The 18,623-nt window shown below is 42.6% G+C and overlaps 1 protein-coding gene and 1 pseudogene across 1 annotated transcript; both read left to right on the top strand.

Annotated features, from left to right (window-relative positions):
• The first annotated feature begins 546 nt into the window (after positions 1–546).
• On the top strand, positions 547–2,728 carry LOC136495189 (transcription factor bHLH128-like). Its single transcript, XM_066491174.1, has 5 exons — positions 547–873; positions 1,172–1,285; positions 1,567–1,632; positions 1,824–1,892; positions 2,369–2,728. Exons 1-5 carry the CDS (start codon positions 577–579, stop codon positions 2,426–2,428), a joined length of 606 nt encoding a protein of 201 aa, XP_066347271.1. The 5' UTR covers positions 547–576; the 3' UTR covers positions 2,429–2,728.
• Positions 2,729–5,514: 2,786 nt separating this feature from the next.
• The window catches only part of LOC136498183 (U-box domain-containing protein 7-like), a 32,434-nt pseudogene continuing 19,325 nt past the window's right edge, over positions 5,515–18,623 (top strand).

Below are 18,623 nucleotides of genomic sequence, written 5' to 3'. Positions count from 1 at the left end.
GGCACATGCAGAGCTTAAGTCCAGGGTTGCTCTCGTTGCTTCTTCTTCTTTCTCTCCCTCTTCTTCCCTCTTACTCTTTCCATTCCCTCTCTCCTCATTCCATGGAGCCCAGCGTGGTAGGGGGCTTGTTGAGCACCCCTAGCACCCACGCTGGAGGCGCCCCTGGGTATGGAGCATCAAGCATATGTGGCTTTTTAGGCATTACTCCCTAGTGATTTTACAATGTTTTGCAACTCTCCTTTGAAATAACGTGGAGCAATAATACATCCATCTAGCATCCAACCATTCATCACTAAGTTAAAATAAAATATCTAAATCCTACACGTTCCATCACTGCATTCATGTAGCATACCTCAATCCATGATACAAAATGTCTAGTCCGACACATTTCATCAATGACATCGATTCCTCCATTAATCCATCCATCAAGCAACAAATTAAATCCATTCATTATTCTCTACACATGTCATCCATACAATCCTGAACACAATTAACAATGATGGATCTATCTTGTGTGTTTTTCTATTAGGTTTTCCAAGTGCAAGGGCTGGAGTCGGTGGTGAGGTTCACCATGCAATGAGTGGCTATCACAAGAAGATGAAGTCCCCCATGAACTTATCCAGACAAGGAGCCCTCTCTCAATTCTCTGAGGATGGAATCCCGGACGATCTCACCAATAATAATGTGCATGGTATTGGACACTCTGAAGAGAACATCACCGCCAACAATGTGGCACGTTCCTTCTCAAGTGGGTTCTCAATTGGATCATGGGAGGATTCAAATTCTATTGTGTTTTCCAACCCGGCAAGCAAAGCAGGAATACACAACAATGACGACATCATAGCCAGTATTAGTAACTCTTATGAATTACAGGTATGGTACTACTTATATTATCATAAAATGGATATTTTCTTGCCATTTATAATGTTAGTTATTGTTTTACATATATTTGCATGTCCTTGCTGAAAGGGATTTTCTCGAAATAAATTGGTATACACACACACACACTGCATGATCCTATTCCAATCACGATATGCTAAGGTTGTTTGAAACATTAGTTACAAGGCTATACTAATCTACAAACTACAAAGCAATCAGCCATAGAGAAAATTAATTAGTTGTATGTGTAATGCCTGCTGATTTCATGTTTACCATCGATCTGTGGATGCAGTTTGGTGTGGCGAAGGAAATGGCGGGCCTACTGCAGAGGCAGCAAGACCAAGTTCCTTTCAGAGTACGAGCCAAGCGTGGATGTGCCACGCATCCAAGGAGCATCGCAGAGCGGGTAAATTCCCACATCATCTTCTTGATGATGCCTGATGGCATACTGTTCCCTTTAGTAGTAACAAGTTTTCATGCACTGTGACTGTGCTAATAACCAAACACTGAAAATATGTCTGATAATGAGTAACTCGATCTTAAATTATTAATGTACATAATATATGTCATAATCGATAGATGATTATATTTTCTGCATCTTGGCACTTGATTGCACCCCTTTTAATTTAATTTGTTTTTGGAGATTATTTAAGATTAATGTCAGACATGTGATCAATGATGTTGTAGGAGCGAAGAACGAGGATCAGCGAGAAGCTCAGAAAGTTGCAGGCCCTTGTGCCTAATATGGACAAGGTGATCCATTATACATTATCCGTGATTCCGTGCTGCAGAATATATGATATATTTGTTTCTATATATATAATTATATTTGCAGTGCATATGGTTGCTATTTAGTCTATCTTTTCGAACAGACAACAATCTGCAGGTTTTTACAGGCATGCACACAGTTCATTCTTATCCTTTTGTTCTTTAAAATGTGGCAGCAAACTAGCACAGCGGACATGCTGGATTTAGCAGTTGATCACATCAGAGGACTCCAGAGCGAGCTGCAGGTATATGTACGTATTAATTAACACGTTTTCCACACACACACACACACACACACACACACACACACACACACACACACACACACATATATATATATATATATATATATATATATATATATATATGGTCAGAATAACTGAGGCTGCTTCAGCTTCCCAACTTCTGCCATTGTTCCATCAAAAACACAAACACACATGAAGCAGTCGATCTGAGGTGCACTTCCATACATGATGATTTCAGCATCACATTAGGCCCTCCAATAATCTGGCCATCCATGAGCTTATCATTCGATCGATCTACCATTAATTATGTCAGTACATCTTTTTGTTTAATCAATGCTTTCATGAATGAACTTAAAGAAGCGATCAGTATTCTGTACAACATTCTTCTTTAGTTTCATCCACTACTCATACATATACACATACCAGCACACATCCTGCAACTCAGCAACACTGAGGTTTACTATATGCCCTTGCAGGCTCTCAAGGAAGACAAGGAGAAGTGCACCTGCCGCGGCAATCGTCCACCAGGGAGATAACATATGCTACAATCACTATTACAGAATTGGACATCACTGCTGGCCTCATTACTATCGGATTTTAAGAAATCGACAGTGATAGTCCATCACTATCAGTTTTTTGGCTAAAACCGACAGTAATAGGTTCAACCGACACTTATATTCGGGTCTTTACTGTCGGCTCATATCACTGTCGGTTCAAACCACGAACCGACAGTGCCAGTTTTAGCCAAGAACCGACACTGATACTATCGGTTCGTGGCTTGAACCGACAGTGATATACTGTAAGAAAACTGCATAAGTTTCTCATATGATATTCAATTAAGACGAACTTTATATCAAAGTTGTAGTACTCGACGAGATCTATAACTTTGTAGTTTAAACTTTTTTAATTTGAGATTGTTTAGATGTCCAAATATTTTTATTTGAAATCATCTATCTAACGAAAATTATGTTTGATTTCTTAAATTAAAAATTTGAATTTTTCAAATGACCTCCGATGGAGAAACGCCCAAAACAAAAGTTGTAGATCTCGAAAAGTTATGCAACTTTGTAGTTGACAACTTTTTCATTTGAAATCATTTACTACTTCAAAATGTTATTTGAAATTAAAATTTAAAATTATCGAAGAACTCTGATTTCTCTTTTTAATCTCTGGCTAAAACTTATAACTAGTCTTTCTTCATCATACTAACTTCAAATTTGATGATTTTTTCCTAAAAAATCTAAAATAATCCTCTATCAATTTACTGTGTTCTTACGGCTATTATTTTATCCATCTTTTCATGTGACTGTGTTTTATCTATTTGAATTTTGAATTTCAAAAAATAGCAACTTCAAACGTCATTTTGGAATACTAAATGATTTCAGCTGAAAAAGTTATGAACATAGAAGTTGTAGAACTTATCAAGATCTACAACTTTTATTTTGGTCATTTCTTCTTCCGATAAAGTGGAAGTGACATTGTTCACAAAATTTACGTATCTCTTATAGTTTCATAAACTATAAGATGGATATTTTTATATTTATGAATAATGTTATTATCACTATATCGGATGAATAAATAATCAAATGATCAAAATAAAAGTTGTAGATCTCGAAAAGTTATGAAACTCTGTAGTTAACAACTTTTTTATTTGAAATCATCTAGTCAAGGAAAACTATGTTTGAATTTCTAAAATTTGAAATTCAAATTTTGTAAACGATCTCAGATAGAGAAACTACCAAAATAAAAGTTGTAGATCCCAAAAAAGTACGAAACTTTGTAGTTGACAACTTTTTGATTTGAAATCATCTTGTCAATACGTTTGAATTTCTAAAAAATTAAAATTTGAATTTTTTAAATGACATCGGATGGACAAATATAAAAAATGACATCGGATGTCGAAAACTGGGCTAGTAAATGGGTTCTCAGCAACATACATGTCATTGCACATTGTCAAAAGCATGAAAAAAAAATGGCTGCTGTAGCATATTGTCTTCAGCACTCACCAGATTGGGCGAGATATTTGGTACTCATCAAATCTAGTGTTTAGGTTCAATGCAAGCTAGCTTAGCTAGAAGTAGCTGTTGTGTTCATATTGAAAAGCAGAAGCGTATTTTTATTTCAAGCAGGAGTAAGGGGGGAATGAAAGGCTTAGGCTATTGCAGTTTCATGAATTTCCCTTGTACTAATAAGTCTTATTCTTACTACTTGCTATCCAGTACTAGCGCCTCATGAGCTGCCGTAGATGCTAGATATGATATTGAAGGATTTTTCACCCTCCGTACTTTAGGTTACTTTCCGAAGTTCCGATCCAGTCATCAGATCAGCTACTCAGCTTCTTGTTCCAAGGTACCATTGCAATCGAAGAACATTAGCTTAGGCCCTCCACACACCACTGCACCAGGGGCTGACTCCATAGTTTTAAGGGCCTTAGGGCGAATAATAGGAAACTAAAGACCCTTTAGGTTAAGCATTTTTTTTAAATCTGTAATATGAGAAATCATATGGTAGTACTAGTAACTTAGTAAGAGTTAACGGCAGCATGTATATAGTTCTTTTTTTATTGCATATTAGTTCATAATATTCATAAAACCCTGTATTGATATAACAGAAGAAACTAAAAAAGTTGTAAAACAACTATCATAATTACCTCAAATAAGACAATGGTGCTTCACAAATGCTTATTAGGCAACATCTAATATAGAAAATAAATACTTAGAGTTAGAAATTTAGAATCATAATAACAACCGAATATCTGCTAAGCAAATAAGCAAAGCAATGGAATGGACTATCGTCCAATTATTGACAAATTTACCTCACGATCAACAATAACCAATTACACGGGGTGGGATGCCAGATGGAAGTCGTCGTTACTCTTGTTGATAGAGGTCTATTGGCGGCTTGGGCCAGATGGGTTGCAGAATATAGAGAGGCAAAAAAAAGGCCACTAAAGAAAAGTTGCAAAATGTATTAAGAGGCAAATATTTTCAAATAAAATGCTTGATAAGACCCTAAAGTTGCAAAATACCAAATATAGGGAGGCAAAAAAGACATGGTATAGAAAGCTAAAGAAAAGTTGCAAAATACAAAAGACAAAAAAATAAAGTCAGTAAAAGAAAACTTGCAAAATATATTAAGAGACAAAAAAAAAGAATTTAACAAAAAAATTGCTGGAGGCAAAAAAGACATGGTATAGAAAGATAAAGAAAAGTTGCAAAATACAAAAGGCAAAAAAAATAAAGTCAGCAAAAGGCAAAAAAATAAAGTCAGTAAAAGAAAACTTGCAAAAAAATATATATTAAGAGACAAAAAAAACAGATGCTATCTGTGGGGTTCGAACCCATGGGAACTTGATTGCAGGAGATCTTAACCCTTCCCCTTAACCACTCGGACAATCCAGCTGAAGTTGATAAAAGACATTTTAATTTTTCCTATATATAATCTGCGTATGGTCACAACACAGTGCGAACCAGCATGCCTCATCGCCTGCGCCATAGCACACCCATTGAATCCAAGCAGCCACTTCCCAAATTTAGCAGGACCGGCGTACGAGAATTTTGGACCCGAACAACAATGCATGGCAATGACAGCCTCCCAAATCATCCGGCCGCCATTCGTGGCTCAACGCTGTTTTGTGCCTACCAAACAGCAGGGCAAGAGTAGGGGAAGGGCACGGACATGGAAGAAGCTGCCGTGGTCATGGACAGATTCAAGGCTTGCTCCTTCAGCGCCAGGATTGCCTCGGGTACGATTTCATCCTCATGCTTCTTGGACCTTTATCCATGCATGCATCAATCATTTTTTTTTCTGAAATTCATTACTTTTTTTTTTTGAACGAACGGCACGAGATTGTGTCAGTTTCGTTGATAGAGAAGGGAGTTTTACATTCCAACTAACCGGGTTTACAGAAACCTACTCTCGTGCTCTAACAACTGCGATCCAAAATAAAGACTTATTCGTTCTTTGGGTAGCGCTACAGGCAAAGAGTTCAATATCTATTTTTGGTCTTCTCCAACGACAAGACCCAAAAGACAACATTTCTATAAATGGGTCTCCAGGAGAGAGGATACTCAGATTTAGGTTATGTCTCTCCGGGCACATAAAATTGGTCTTTCATATAGGTACTCTGTTGGAGGCTATAAATATTATGTTGGAGATCCATTTTAAGTTTGGGTTCCGCAACGGATCTCCAATTAGAAAGAGCCTTAGAGACACTAAATGTTTTGCCCATGCCAAAACCAAGATGGACGACGCCTCCTTGATTTTTCCAATCGACACCATAGTGCTCTGTTCCTTGTGTGTTAGTATTTGCTTCTTCAGTACGTGGGTAAAGTACCTAAAATGTCCAAAAGCTAGCCTTTGATTATTTGATACGGATGTTAAATGGAAAAAAATGAACAAACCTTTAATACGGATGATATATATATATATATATATATATATATATATATATATATATATATATATATATATATATATATAGGGAGAGGCTATTCAGTAGCCAGCTACAGAATAAGTTATTCTGTAGCCACCTCCATTTACCATAATTTTATATACTAATTTACGATAATGTCAATATATATTTACTATAGTTGGGTTACTATAACACATAGGGATATTTACCATAACGTTATAGTAAACCATTTTAGTAAGGAGTTACTATAATCTCATAAATTAACATAGTAATTATAGTAACTCAAGGTGGCTACAGAATAGGTTATTTTGTAGCCAGCTATAGAGTAGTTGTTCTATATATATATATATATATATATATATATATATATATATATATATATATATATATATATATAAAAGAGGTTATGGTATAGTTATTAAAAAAACAGCTTCTATATGTGTGCTTGTAATAAACAAAAAACTGCTAGGTTTAGATGATCTTGGTGGACTGCACATGCATTTTAGTCATTTCGCAGAGTAGCTGCGGTTATTTTTATGCTCTTTTGTGATGGTTACCAAGGTACCTTGTCCTCACAAGCCATTGCTCTACAGTATAGTAGCCATTGTTACATCGTTAGTTGCTAATTGGTGGACGAGAAGTGTGCATTTACTTTGTGTTCATCATTAGTAGCTGGCAGTTCTGTTATGCTTCTTTTAGTAGTGGTCACCAGTTACCCTGTCTTCACAAGCCATGGATACAAGGCCCCGTTCGGTTTGTTCGGCTTGTTTTTTTAAGCCGGAACAGTATTTTTCTCTCACAACAATTCAGCTAGAACAGTATTTTTCAGTCAGTTTCAGCCAAGTTCAGCAAGCCGAACAGGGGCCTTCTATTCATGCTAATGCTTCCTAATGGATGGTGGTCGGTTAGTTTGAGCCTTTGGGGCTAATGTTTGAAGCAAGCCGAGTATAATTGCTGATTTGTTCTACTTCCTGGTTATATTGTCAGTTTAATTTTTTTTTGAAACAATGGCAGGAGCTCTGCCTTTCAATTAAGACGAATGAAGTTTATATACAAGCAAAAGGTAGCCAAGCGTGGTGCCAAACACCACGAAAGGTTACCCACCCACGCAACGCGACAGAGTACACACTACCATGAGTCATCGTTGCTGAGTATAGTTGCAGAGCATAGCAGCTCCGACTTTCCATGGCAAAACACCGACAACCCATCATAAGATGTCAGACCAACGGGCCTGAAGCAGTAGGCCGCAGCAGGTCATCGTTGCCGAGCTCAACGGCCCCGTGAAGAGCAGCTCCGACTTCCTGCCATGATCCCACGCCCCGCCCGCGGCGATTGCCGAGCCTCTAAAGCTGAAAACCCAACCGTTGGAGAAGGAGGGTTGGACACGCGTCATCGTTGCCGAGCTACATCCCCTGATGCAGCAGCTCCGACTTCGCGCTGCAGAACTCGCCGTCTCGCATCAACCGGGCGCCGAGAGGCGGAGGGCATCCGCCGAAGGAGACATCACTGCCGAGACGAATTTCTACAGCGACGCCTTCAGGAAGGGTACGACGCCGGATGCGTCGCCGTCGCTTGTCCAGGAAAGGACCGGGTTTTCACCTGTGGAAGACATGGCTGGGGGCACAAGAACATGACGCCCCCAACAAGGAAAACGGCGCCCACAGGCGTCGCCGTCGCCAAGGCTTTCACCCGAGGTGCCCCTAGCACATACGTCGAGCCAAGATGCTGGACCGTAGCCTGTCGCCATCGTCGTCGTCATTGCCATCCCGCAGAAGCTTCTCCAGAGGGGCATCGACGCGCCGGCTGCTCACAGCAGCCGCACAGCTGTGTCGGCCGCCACCCCCTCCGATCGAGCAACATGCAGAACTGGACTTACCCTGCCACGCGCGTCACCCTGCCGCACAGCCGAAGCCGTCGCCAGCTACCGTCGCCGGCCCAAGCACCCGCCGTCGACGCTGCCGACCTCCGCCAGCCACCGTCAGGCGCATGCCCCACCACGGGCGCCGCCCCCTGCCCCGGGGGCACCGGATGTGGCCGTGGCGCCAGATCTAGTGCCCCACCGCCTGGCTTCTCTGCCACCCACCTGCCGGCGTATGCCGTACTGGCCACCGCCACAGCCACCGCGAGACCTTGTGGGGCAACGACCGTCGTCGAGCCGCTGCCGCCGAAAGGCCCGTCAGCCGCCCCTGCGCACGTAGATCGAGCGCAGAGGGGACCGGATCTGGCCGCTGGGGAACAGCATCCGCCAGCCGCGGACCAGAGCAGGTGGGCTGGCCCGGGCCGGCTGCTGCCCCGGCAAGGCAGCAGGCGTGCGGGCACAGGTAGGTTGTCTCCGCTTGGGCGCCGCCCTCGGCCGCCTGCAGGCGCGCGGCCACCCCGTCGCCGGCGCTGCCGCCATGGACACCGCCCAGCACCTGCCGCCCTCCCCGTCGTAGATCCGGTCGAGGGGCGCCGGATCCGCGCGCGCCGGCGCAGGGGACCGGCTGCCGGCAGCTGTGCACGGGAGCTCCTCCGGGAGAGAGAGAGAGAGAGAGAGAGAGAGAGAGAGAGAGGGAGGGAGGGAGGAGAGAAGTCCCAGCCGCCGCCTTCCTTACTCTCGGCCATCTCCGTCGTCGAGCTCCGGCAGTGGCCAGGCGGTGAAGGCGTGGGGAAGGGCTGGCAGGCGGAGGAAGGGTCGCCGCCCGAGCCGCCCTCCTGGAGAGCGGCGCGGGGGCCAGCGCTGTCGTGTCGTGTGTGTTTTCTATGTAATATTCAAAGCCCTTATGTATCTATGCCCTTTTATAAAAAAAATAATTTCTATTGGTTTGCTCTCAAGTCATAAGACATGTGTCTCTTTTCTTTCGGCTTTGGGCAATTAAATTTGCATTTCATATACCAGTATAACTTTGCAGTTTAAAAAATTGGCTTTTATAACCTGTTTGTACGCACGGTGACTGATTTGGGCTTCATATTCAAATGGTGCAAAATACAATTCCAAGACATACGTGAACATTAGTTTTCTTGATTCGACCGCACAGGCGCACATGTCCGCACTGAGCACTAATTCCTCTAGGTGGACTGATATCATATTGTATAATTGGCCCCACCTTTCTCTTGCTAGATGAAGTTTGACAGATAAGACGGCATGGAGAGAATTGAGGTGGATGGGGACTTCATTGCCGCTGGGAATTGGAAGGTAATCCACTTGACTTCTCGTTTTATGGAATGCTAGTGATGCTACAATGTTGGTATAATTGGAATTAGTCTTGTTTGTGTGACTGTTAGCCATAGGGTCATCGTATTTTTTTTAGAGTTCTAGGGCCATATGGCCCCGTCTTCTATCATTAGATAAAAGACAAGTAGTTCAGTACAGCATAAAAGGTGACATACCACCCCAGAATCCGGTAACCCAGTCAACGACAAATTTTCAGCAAACCACTGCGACACAAGTTTCTGGAACAAACTAACTCAAACAGGCACTATAGACATCTAGATCTTCAACGGCATCCTCCATTCAAATGTCTTGATAACAGCTTTCTCGCCCCCCTGTTGAGATAGCAGCTTGTCCAACGGCCAGACTTGGGGCTTCACCGCGGAGGCAGCCATCTTGCCATCTTTGTTTGAAACTTGAGCTCGGCAATTACCTCCTTTAGTCGGTCTTGATGCTCCCCCGGACACAGAATAAGCCAATTCTGCGTCATCGCACAGACCATCTGGTAGAGTATCTCCATACTCCTCCATCCATTTCTCTGAAAACACAGATTGTTTCTCAATTTTCAGATACTCCACATAGCCGCAGCTGATGTGATATTAGTAACACAATGTTTTCTATTTGAGAGCCAGTATTTCCCAACCTCATCAAAAGAACCCCCAAGCTTAACATTTAAAATTGAAGACAAAACCTTCCATAGCTGGGTGGCCACCGCATAGCCAAAGAAAAGGTGTTGAATAGATTCAGTTTCACAGCAAAACAAGCAAGTAGTATCCTCTACCTTCCTCCTTATACCTAAATTATCCCTACTCAGCACTTTATTTTTTGACAGCAGCCAAAGAAAAAAATGTACTCTAGGGGTGAAAGGTTCTAATAGTTAGAGGGGGTGAATAGCTTATTAAAAAATCTACAACAACGCTTAAGCCAAGTGGTTAGTCAATTAAACGGCGAAACAAGTGTTGCGCTAGCCTACTAAAAATGCAAGCCTTCTATCCACGATTCTAGTTGCTATGATTTCTATTTCACACACAAGAGGCTATGTCATTAGCACTAAGTTAGTGAGCTCTCAAAGACTAACTAAAAAGCCTCACTAACCACTAGACAAGACACAAGCTAGCTCTCAAAACTAATTACACTAAAGAAGCTTAGCTACATTAGGAATGTTAATACAAGAGTGAGGTAGTGAAGATATACCGCCGTGGCAAGTGACAATCAATCAATCACAATAGATATCCTCGGAGACAATGATGACACGAGATTTTTTATCGAGGTTCACTTGCTTGCTGGCAAGCTAGTCCCCACTTGTGGCGATTCACTCACTTAGAGGTTCACTGCGCTAATAGGCATTACATGCCTAACCTGCAATCGGGTGCCGCACAACCAACATAAGATGAGGATGCCACAATCCATGAGCAATCCACTAGAGTACCTTTTGGCTCTCCGCCGGGGAAAGGTCAAGAACCCCTCACAATCACCACGATCGGAGCCAGGGACAAGCATCTTCCTCCGCTCAACGATCCTCGCTACACCAAGCCGTCTAGGTGGCGGCAATCACCAAGTGCCTCTAGATACAATCACTCAAGCAATGCACTTGGATTTACTTCCAATCTCACAAAGATGATGAATCAATGATGAAGATGAGTGGGAGGGTTTTGGCTTAGCTCATTAGTTTGCTATGTCAATAAAAATAACCAAGAGAGTGAGCTAGAGCCGGCTATGGGGCTTAAATAGAAGCCCCCACGAAATAGAGTTGTTGGGCTCAATAGGTAGCCTAACTCGGGGTGACCGGATGCGCTGGTCATGCTGAGTAGATGCACCAGCCCCTAGCGTCCGGTTGCAGCTAGCTATACATGTGTCCCCCGCGTTCAACGTTGTCCACACGATCCCAACGGTCGAAACACAGTGCCCTCGCGGTTAAGAAATGACCGAGCACGCGGTCCTGAAGACCGGACGCGCCGGTGCCACGCCTGCTCATGTGTGCCCTCGCTGCTTCACCCAACGACCGGATGCGCTACTGCTCTGACCTGACTCGCACCAACACAGAGTCACATCATTTCCAGTAAGCTCCCTGAGCGGCAAAACTGTGACCGGACGTGTCCGCTCCACCTCGACCTAACGTTGGCAGAGTCCGGTCCTCACAAGCCTCGCACACACGCTTACGTCAGCGTACGTCACCACCTGACCGGACGCAAGCCCTGCGTGTTCGGTCACTTTTACTGTTTAGCGTCCGGTGCTAAACCCTAAGCACCGTTGCCTTGGTACCACTGACCAGACGCACCGGTGCAGAGTCTGGTGCAGCGTCCGGTCGAGGGAAAACAACCCCTCGACTTCACCAACATCTCCACCCATGCTTAAATGTGCCAACCACCAAGTGTATCACCTTGTGCACGTGTGTTAGCATATTTTCACAAACATTTTCAAGCGTGTTAGCACTCACTAGAATCTAAATGCATATGCAATGAGTTAGAACATCTAGCGGCACTTTGATAACCGCATTTCGATACGAGTTTCACCCCTCTTGATAGTATGACTATCGATCCTAAATGTGATCACACTCTCTAAGTGTCTTGACCACCAAAACACAAAAGCTCATATGGATATCACCTTTGCCTTGAGCTTTTTGTTTTTCTCTTTCTTCTTTTCCAAGCCTAAGCACTTGATCACCATGGCCATCACCACCAACATGATCATCATCGCTTGCCCCACCACTTGGAATGTGCTACCCTATCTCACGATCACTTAGAGTAAAAGAGTTAGCACTTAGGGTTTTATCAATTCACCAAAACCAAACTAGAGCTTTCAAGGGGAACCTTAATGGACCACACAGCTAGGACTAAAATAGGTTGGATGGCAATGAAGTTAATCACCTTATATAAGGACTGGGTAGAGTATAATCCATTTGAAGCAAACTGCCAAATCAGAGAATCCTCTTCACTAGAGAAAGAGATAGTTGAAGCTAACAAGGAGACTTCTTCCCACTGTTTGTCCAGACTGTTAGTCATATTTCTCCTAAAAGAGCATTTTAGAGAAGACCCATCCCAAACTTCATCAACAGTAGCATTCTTCTCATTGACAATCCTATAAAGTTTCCAAAATTGGATAGCAAGACTGGAGGAACCTAACCAATTGTCCTCCCAAAACCTTACTTTATCCCCTCTACCAATCTTCCAACGATAACCCATTTTAACTGCCTTAGCAGCCCACATGAACCCCTTAAAGAAACTAGATCCACCATTAGTTTTGGAACAAAAGATATTTGGTTTAGAGGTTTTGTACTTGAAGTCTATCAACTCCCTCCAGATTTTACCCCTGTCCTTCTCATACTTCTTCATCCAACAACCTAACAGACAAATATTTAGATCTCTCAAATTAGGAATTCCTACACCTCCAAACTCCTTGCTCATAGCCACTGATTCCCAGTGGCTAGATGGTATTTACTATTACCATCTCCATCATTCCACAGACAATTAGCCATCTAGGTGTTCAACAGGTGGATAGCCCACTTTGGAAACTTCAGGAAAGACAGGATATAAACAGGAATGCTAGCAAGATAGGTTTTAATTAACATTGCCCTAGCAGCCTATGACAACAACTTACCCCTCCTGCCTGCTATTCTTTTCAGTAACTTGTCTACCAGAGGCTGGATGTCCTTCCTAGTTAGTTTATCATAATGTAAAGGTATCCCTAGGTACTTAATTGGAAATTTCCCAATAGGGCAATTAAAAATATGAGACACAGTGTGGGTAAAATCATCTTCTAAAATCATGGAAATGCATTCACTCTTATGAAATTTTATTCTCATGCCTGAGATTTGTTCATACCAGATCAAGATTTGTTTTAGGTAAGTTAAGTGAGGTATCTCACTACTAGAGAACAAAATAGTGTCATCTGCATATTGCAGAGAAAGGATGCCCCCTCTCTAAAATCTTGCAGCACCCCTTTAACTAACCCAGAGCTAGCTGCTTTTTCTAACATTCTAGATAGTGCATCCCCCACTAAGTTGAATAACAAAGGTGAAATTGGGTCACCTTGCCTGAGACCTTTCCTAGGTTAAAAGTAAGGACTATCCTCCCCATTAACCATAATCCCTACAGATCCCCCAACAACTAGTTGTTTGATCCAACTGATCCATTTCTCAAAAAACCCTCTGGATTGTAAGACTTCAAAAAGAAACTCCCAGAATACCCTATCATATGCCTTTTCATAATCTAACTTCAGAATCACACCTTTTGCTCCACTCTTATGAAGGCTATGTACTACTTCATGAGCTACCACTACACTCTCTAAAATGTACCTACCTTTAATGAAAGCACTTTGATTAGCAGCCACTAATCTTTGAGCTACTTAACCCAACCTTGAGGTGAGCAGTTTGGATAAAATCTTAGAGCTATAGTTAAGCAAGCTAATAGGACGAAACTATTTCATATTACTTGCATCTTCTACTTTAGGAATAAGGGTAACCAAAGCAAAGTTTAGTCTATACAGATCTAGTTCTCCCCTATACAAATCCTCAAACAGAGCCAAACCATCCTTTTTGACAACATTCCAGAATTTTTGGTAAAAAAGAAAAGGCAAACCATTAGGCACAGGAGCACCCTCTGGGTAATAGCAAAAAATAGCATCCCTAACTTCCTCTTCACTAAAACCTAACTCTAGCATCTCATTCTCTTCTCTACTCACAAGGTAGTCCTTACTCCAGAAATCTGATGCCAAGTGTACACCAGAAGATGGTTCAGCAGCAAACAAACTCTTATAGAAGTTTAGGGCTATATCCATCATGCCTTTCTGATCATAAACATGACCAGTAGGACCCTCTAAATATTCAATCCTTTTTTCCTACTTCTTTGGTTAGCTACAGCCTAAAAATATGTAGTATTTCTATCCCCTTCTAGAATATTTCTATCTCTAGACCTCTGTCTAGCCTTAATCTCCTCCATCCTCCAAATCTTGCCTAGCTCCTCTTCTAGCCACCTCAACCTAGTGAGTTCTGAATCAGTCAGAGGTTGAGACTCCAACAAAACCTCCAACTCATTATATTCCTTAGACAATTGAACCTTAAGCTTATTTTTTCAGCCACTTGGTTAGATGCCCAACCTCTGACCATTTTCCTAAAAGCCCTGATCCTAAATTATCATCTATCCATGCTGTTCTTAACATCACAAGGATGATTCCACACTTTTTGTACAATATCACCAAAGGAAGCTTCCTCTAGCCACCATTTTTCAAATCCAAAGTGCTTCTTCCCAAAGAAAATATTATCCCCAGAATCTACTAGGAGGGGGTTGTGGTCACTAGGCAATATTTCTAAAGCTTTAACTCTAGCCAGAGGAAAAGCTACATCCCAAGCAATAGAGACTAAGATCCTATCAATCTTGGCCATAATCACATTATCCTGATTATTGGTCCAAGTAAACTTTCTATTTTTTGGATTCAACTCTAACAAACCCCATCTATCAATCCATTCATTAAAAAGATCCATCCATTTGAAATTAACAATTCCATTGCTTTTGTCACTGATGGATCTAACTAAGTTAAAATCACCTCGTACCATAATGGGTGTAGGATCTCTGGTTGGCCTAGAGGGGGGGATGAATAGGTCTATCAAAACAAGCACTCAAACTTTTATTAAATTCACCTTGCGACACTGCCGCTCTAGAGGGCGCACTGCCGGACCAGAACAGTGGCATTGCCGCACCTGTAGACAACTTCGAGTCATAGTTCAAAATCAATGAATGGAAACTTGGATCGGAGAAATTTCTTAGCCTACTGTAGGTATGATAGTCACAATCAAGAGCTAAAAGTTGTAGGAATACCACACACAAGTAGATCAACTAGAAACCCTAGAAATCACCTCAACAAACAATATGAAATACAAGTAATGTAAATTAAGCACAAGTGACACAATGATTTATCCCGTGGTTCGGCTCGCCACCAAAGCTTGCCTACCTTCACATTGTTGAGGTTAGCCACTAAGGCTTAGGGCTTTCCAACCCTTTCTCGTTCTCAAGTCAAAAGACTTAACTCTTGAGATGATGGGTGAGTTTACTAGCTTCAAGAGATGGTTATAAACTTCCTGGGGTTGCCATAGAAGTTGGTAAGCTCCATGAGCGATGCTCTAGCCAGCTAGGAGCCAAGCTCCAAGAGTAACAAACACAACCACTGGCCAAAGCATGAACTAAGTGCTCTTTTGAGTTGGGGAATCAATGGAGCTGCTCTCTAATTGAGTTTTGGACCCTTTTCTCTCAAGGATTGATGGAGAAATCAATGGATTTGCTTGAGGGCTCAAGGTCAACAATGGAGGGAGAGAGAGAGAGAGAGAGAGAGAGAGAGCTCCTTTTCTATTTTGGAAGAGCTAGAGTGAGGAAGAAGAGTCAGAGAGCCATTGGGGAGGAAAGGGAAGGGTACAAATACCCCCCAGCCCCCAACGGTCACTTAAGTCATGGTAGTGCCGCACTGCGGCAGCGCTTTTCTTCAAGTGTGGCAGTGCCGCACTACGCAGGGTAAGAGTGAAGTGTAGACTATCTTGGCTGTGAATCTGATAATGCATGTATATGTTTGAGCACTTGGTAGCACATATTAGCTTAAGCATTATGTCCCCCTTTATAGTACGGTTTTTCCTATACTCAAATTCAAAATATAAAAGAATTTAAACCTCATTTGAGTTTGAAGTCATCTATATTTGTAATTAGGGGCTCCTCCATTTTGTGTAGCATCCTCGACCATCAATTCCCTGCTTGTCATCTCAATAAATCTTATTAGTTCTCTAATTGCATGGTCATTATCACCAAAACCCACAATTAGGGCTTGATTGCACTTTCAATCTCCCCTTTTTGGTGATTGATGACAACCCGATTAGAGCTTACAAAAGATATGAAATAAATACTGAGATTTTCGAGCCATGGGTGTAGAGCCTCCCCCTAAATGTGCGAATAGAGAATTGAATTCTCAAATTGGCATACGAAGCCAAGATTCACATTTTAGTGAAAGTGATAGGGGTCCCCCTACATCCATGCTCCTATGGGGTGCTGCATACTATGTCAGGTATGTAAAACATGATGCAAATGATAGTTTATGCACAACATGGTTCGCTTGTTACAGCTAGGGTGCGGCACTGCCGCACTTGCTGTAACAGCACAGATCAGAACAGACACCACACATCATGTGATATATATAAAGATATACATTCTAGCACAATTGTATCACAAACTGACAGCATAGATTAATATATGTCCATATCCCACACATATATAAAGTACTTAAGTAGCACTATTACATAAATAGAGTTTCTAATGGACTCTCAAACTCTCACCTAATGAAGACTACTCTAAACGGATACGAACATAACTCTAGCTGCAGCAACCTCCATGGCGTCGAAAAAGTTGTTGACCCCTCTAATTTTCTCCCCCTTTGGCATAAAGCACAAAAAAGAGAAGAAAAGAAGAAAGACCAATATACACTCCTCATACTCTTGGATGGTGTCCCAATCGACATCATCCCCACTAGCAGCTCCACTAGCACATGCAACGTCCTCCTCTCCATCATCATCGTCATCGTCGTCGTTGGAGGAAGAAGAAGACACCACCGTCCTCCCTTGACGATGAGTGGTCGAAGTGTGGCACTCACGCCTGATGCTCCTCCTCATGGATTGCAAGGTGGTCCTCAAACTTATGTGAGGATCAAGCTCTGGCTACTCTTGCTCCTGCTCCTCCTCCTCCTCATCCTCTAAATCTGTCTCAGAAAGACTAGGGAGGTCATCAAACCTCGACTAGTGACTGAACTGGAGAAAGAGGGGGCAGCCCTGCACGCTCTCTAGCCTCCTAGTTGGCTTCATGGTTCTCCACCTAGTCCTGATATGTGGTCCTCGCTGCATAGGTGCATGTGGTGAAAATAGCCTTGATCCACTTCCCAAACTTCTCCATCTTCTTTTCCTTGCGAGGCCTAGATCGGGACGACTCAGGCATGTCCTCAACTGATGGAGAGCGTCTCACTGCTCTGCTAGCTCCTGCTCCTCGGGTCTTCTCAATCTTGTAGACGGTGTGAAGACCATCTTTCTCAAATCTGTAGCCAAAGACCCTCTCAATCATAAACATGAGATAGGGGGCATAGGGTATCCCCTTTCTCCCATCCTCCATGGCGTTTCTCAGCTCACGCCACATGAAGTGAGGGACATTAAACCTATCACCTCTAGGAGCAAATCTAGCAAGCACATTCCTCACATATCCATTAAGATCAGAAGCTGCTCTATCCTTGGGATTGATAGTGTGCCTGATCAAATTGATCATAATGTAATAATAGCTCTTTAGGCCACTGACCTTCCCATCTACACTTCTCCTATCAATCCACATATATATAATGTCGCATATCTCAGCTCTAGCCTCATCATGAATGTAAGTGAAGCCCCGCTCCTCCTCTCCAAAACCAAGAATCCAGCTAAAAGTCACAAAATCAACTCTATAATGCCGTCCCTCAGTCATCTAGTGAATCTCATCAGTGTAGATGCTATAGAAGAAAGTGGCATAGAACTGGGCTAACACTTCCTCATTCTAATTATATCGGAAGCTCATAATATCAGTGAGGCCAAACAACTCACAAGCCTTGACCACCTTATTGAATTATGGCTCATTATTTGCCTTCATCTCCTCCCAATCAACATACTTCATCTTGACAACTTTGGATTTCTTGGAGTTGAAGTTCATAGATGCATAGAAGTTGGAATAAAACTCATTCCAAAACATATAGTCTATCTCCAAATCCTTTGGCTGCTCATAGGGATTGTTCTCACATGCTTCCTCCACCATCTTTAGCTTTCTCACATAGTTGAGCACGAGATGAGCACGTGTGTCAATAGGACACCTCATGACTACATCCTCAGAATACTCTCTGATATAGCTCCTGTCAAACTCCTCAAGATGAGGTGGAGTATCTAGGTAAGCACCTGGAGGAATGGCACAACCAACCCTCTCCAGATTCTTCTCATCCTAGATCATTTGATCTCCCCTTCCCCTAGTCTCTAGCAACATCTCTGCCTGCTGCACTGCTGCTGCCCCCTATGGTCCTGCCACAACCACGATGAGGCATCTGCTTATCCCGAGGCTCGGTCATCTTCCTCTCCCCCCTCCGGTCATCA

Source organism: Miscanthus floridulus, chromosome 12, assembly GCF_019320115.1.
Source record: "Miscanthus floridulus cultivar M001 chromosome 12, ASM1932011v1, whole genome shotgun sequence".
NCBI lineage: Eukaryota > Viridiplantae > Streptophyta > Magnoliopsida > Poales > Poaceae > Miscanthus > Miscanthus floridulus.
This window is presented reverse-complemented; position numbering and strand designations above follow the sequence as displayed.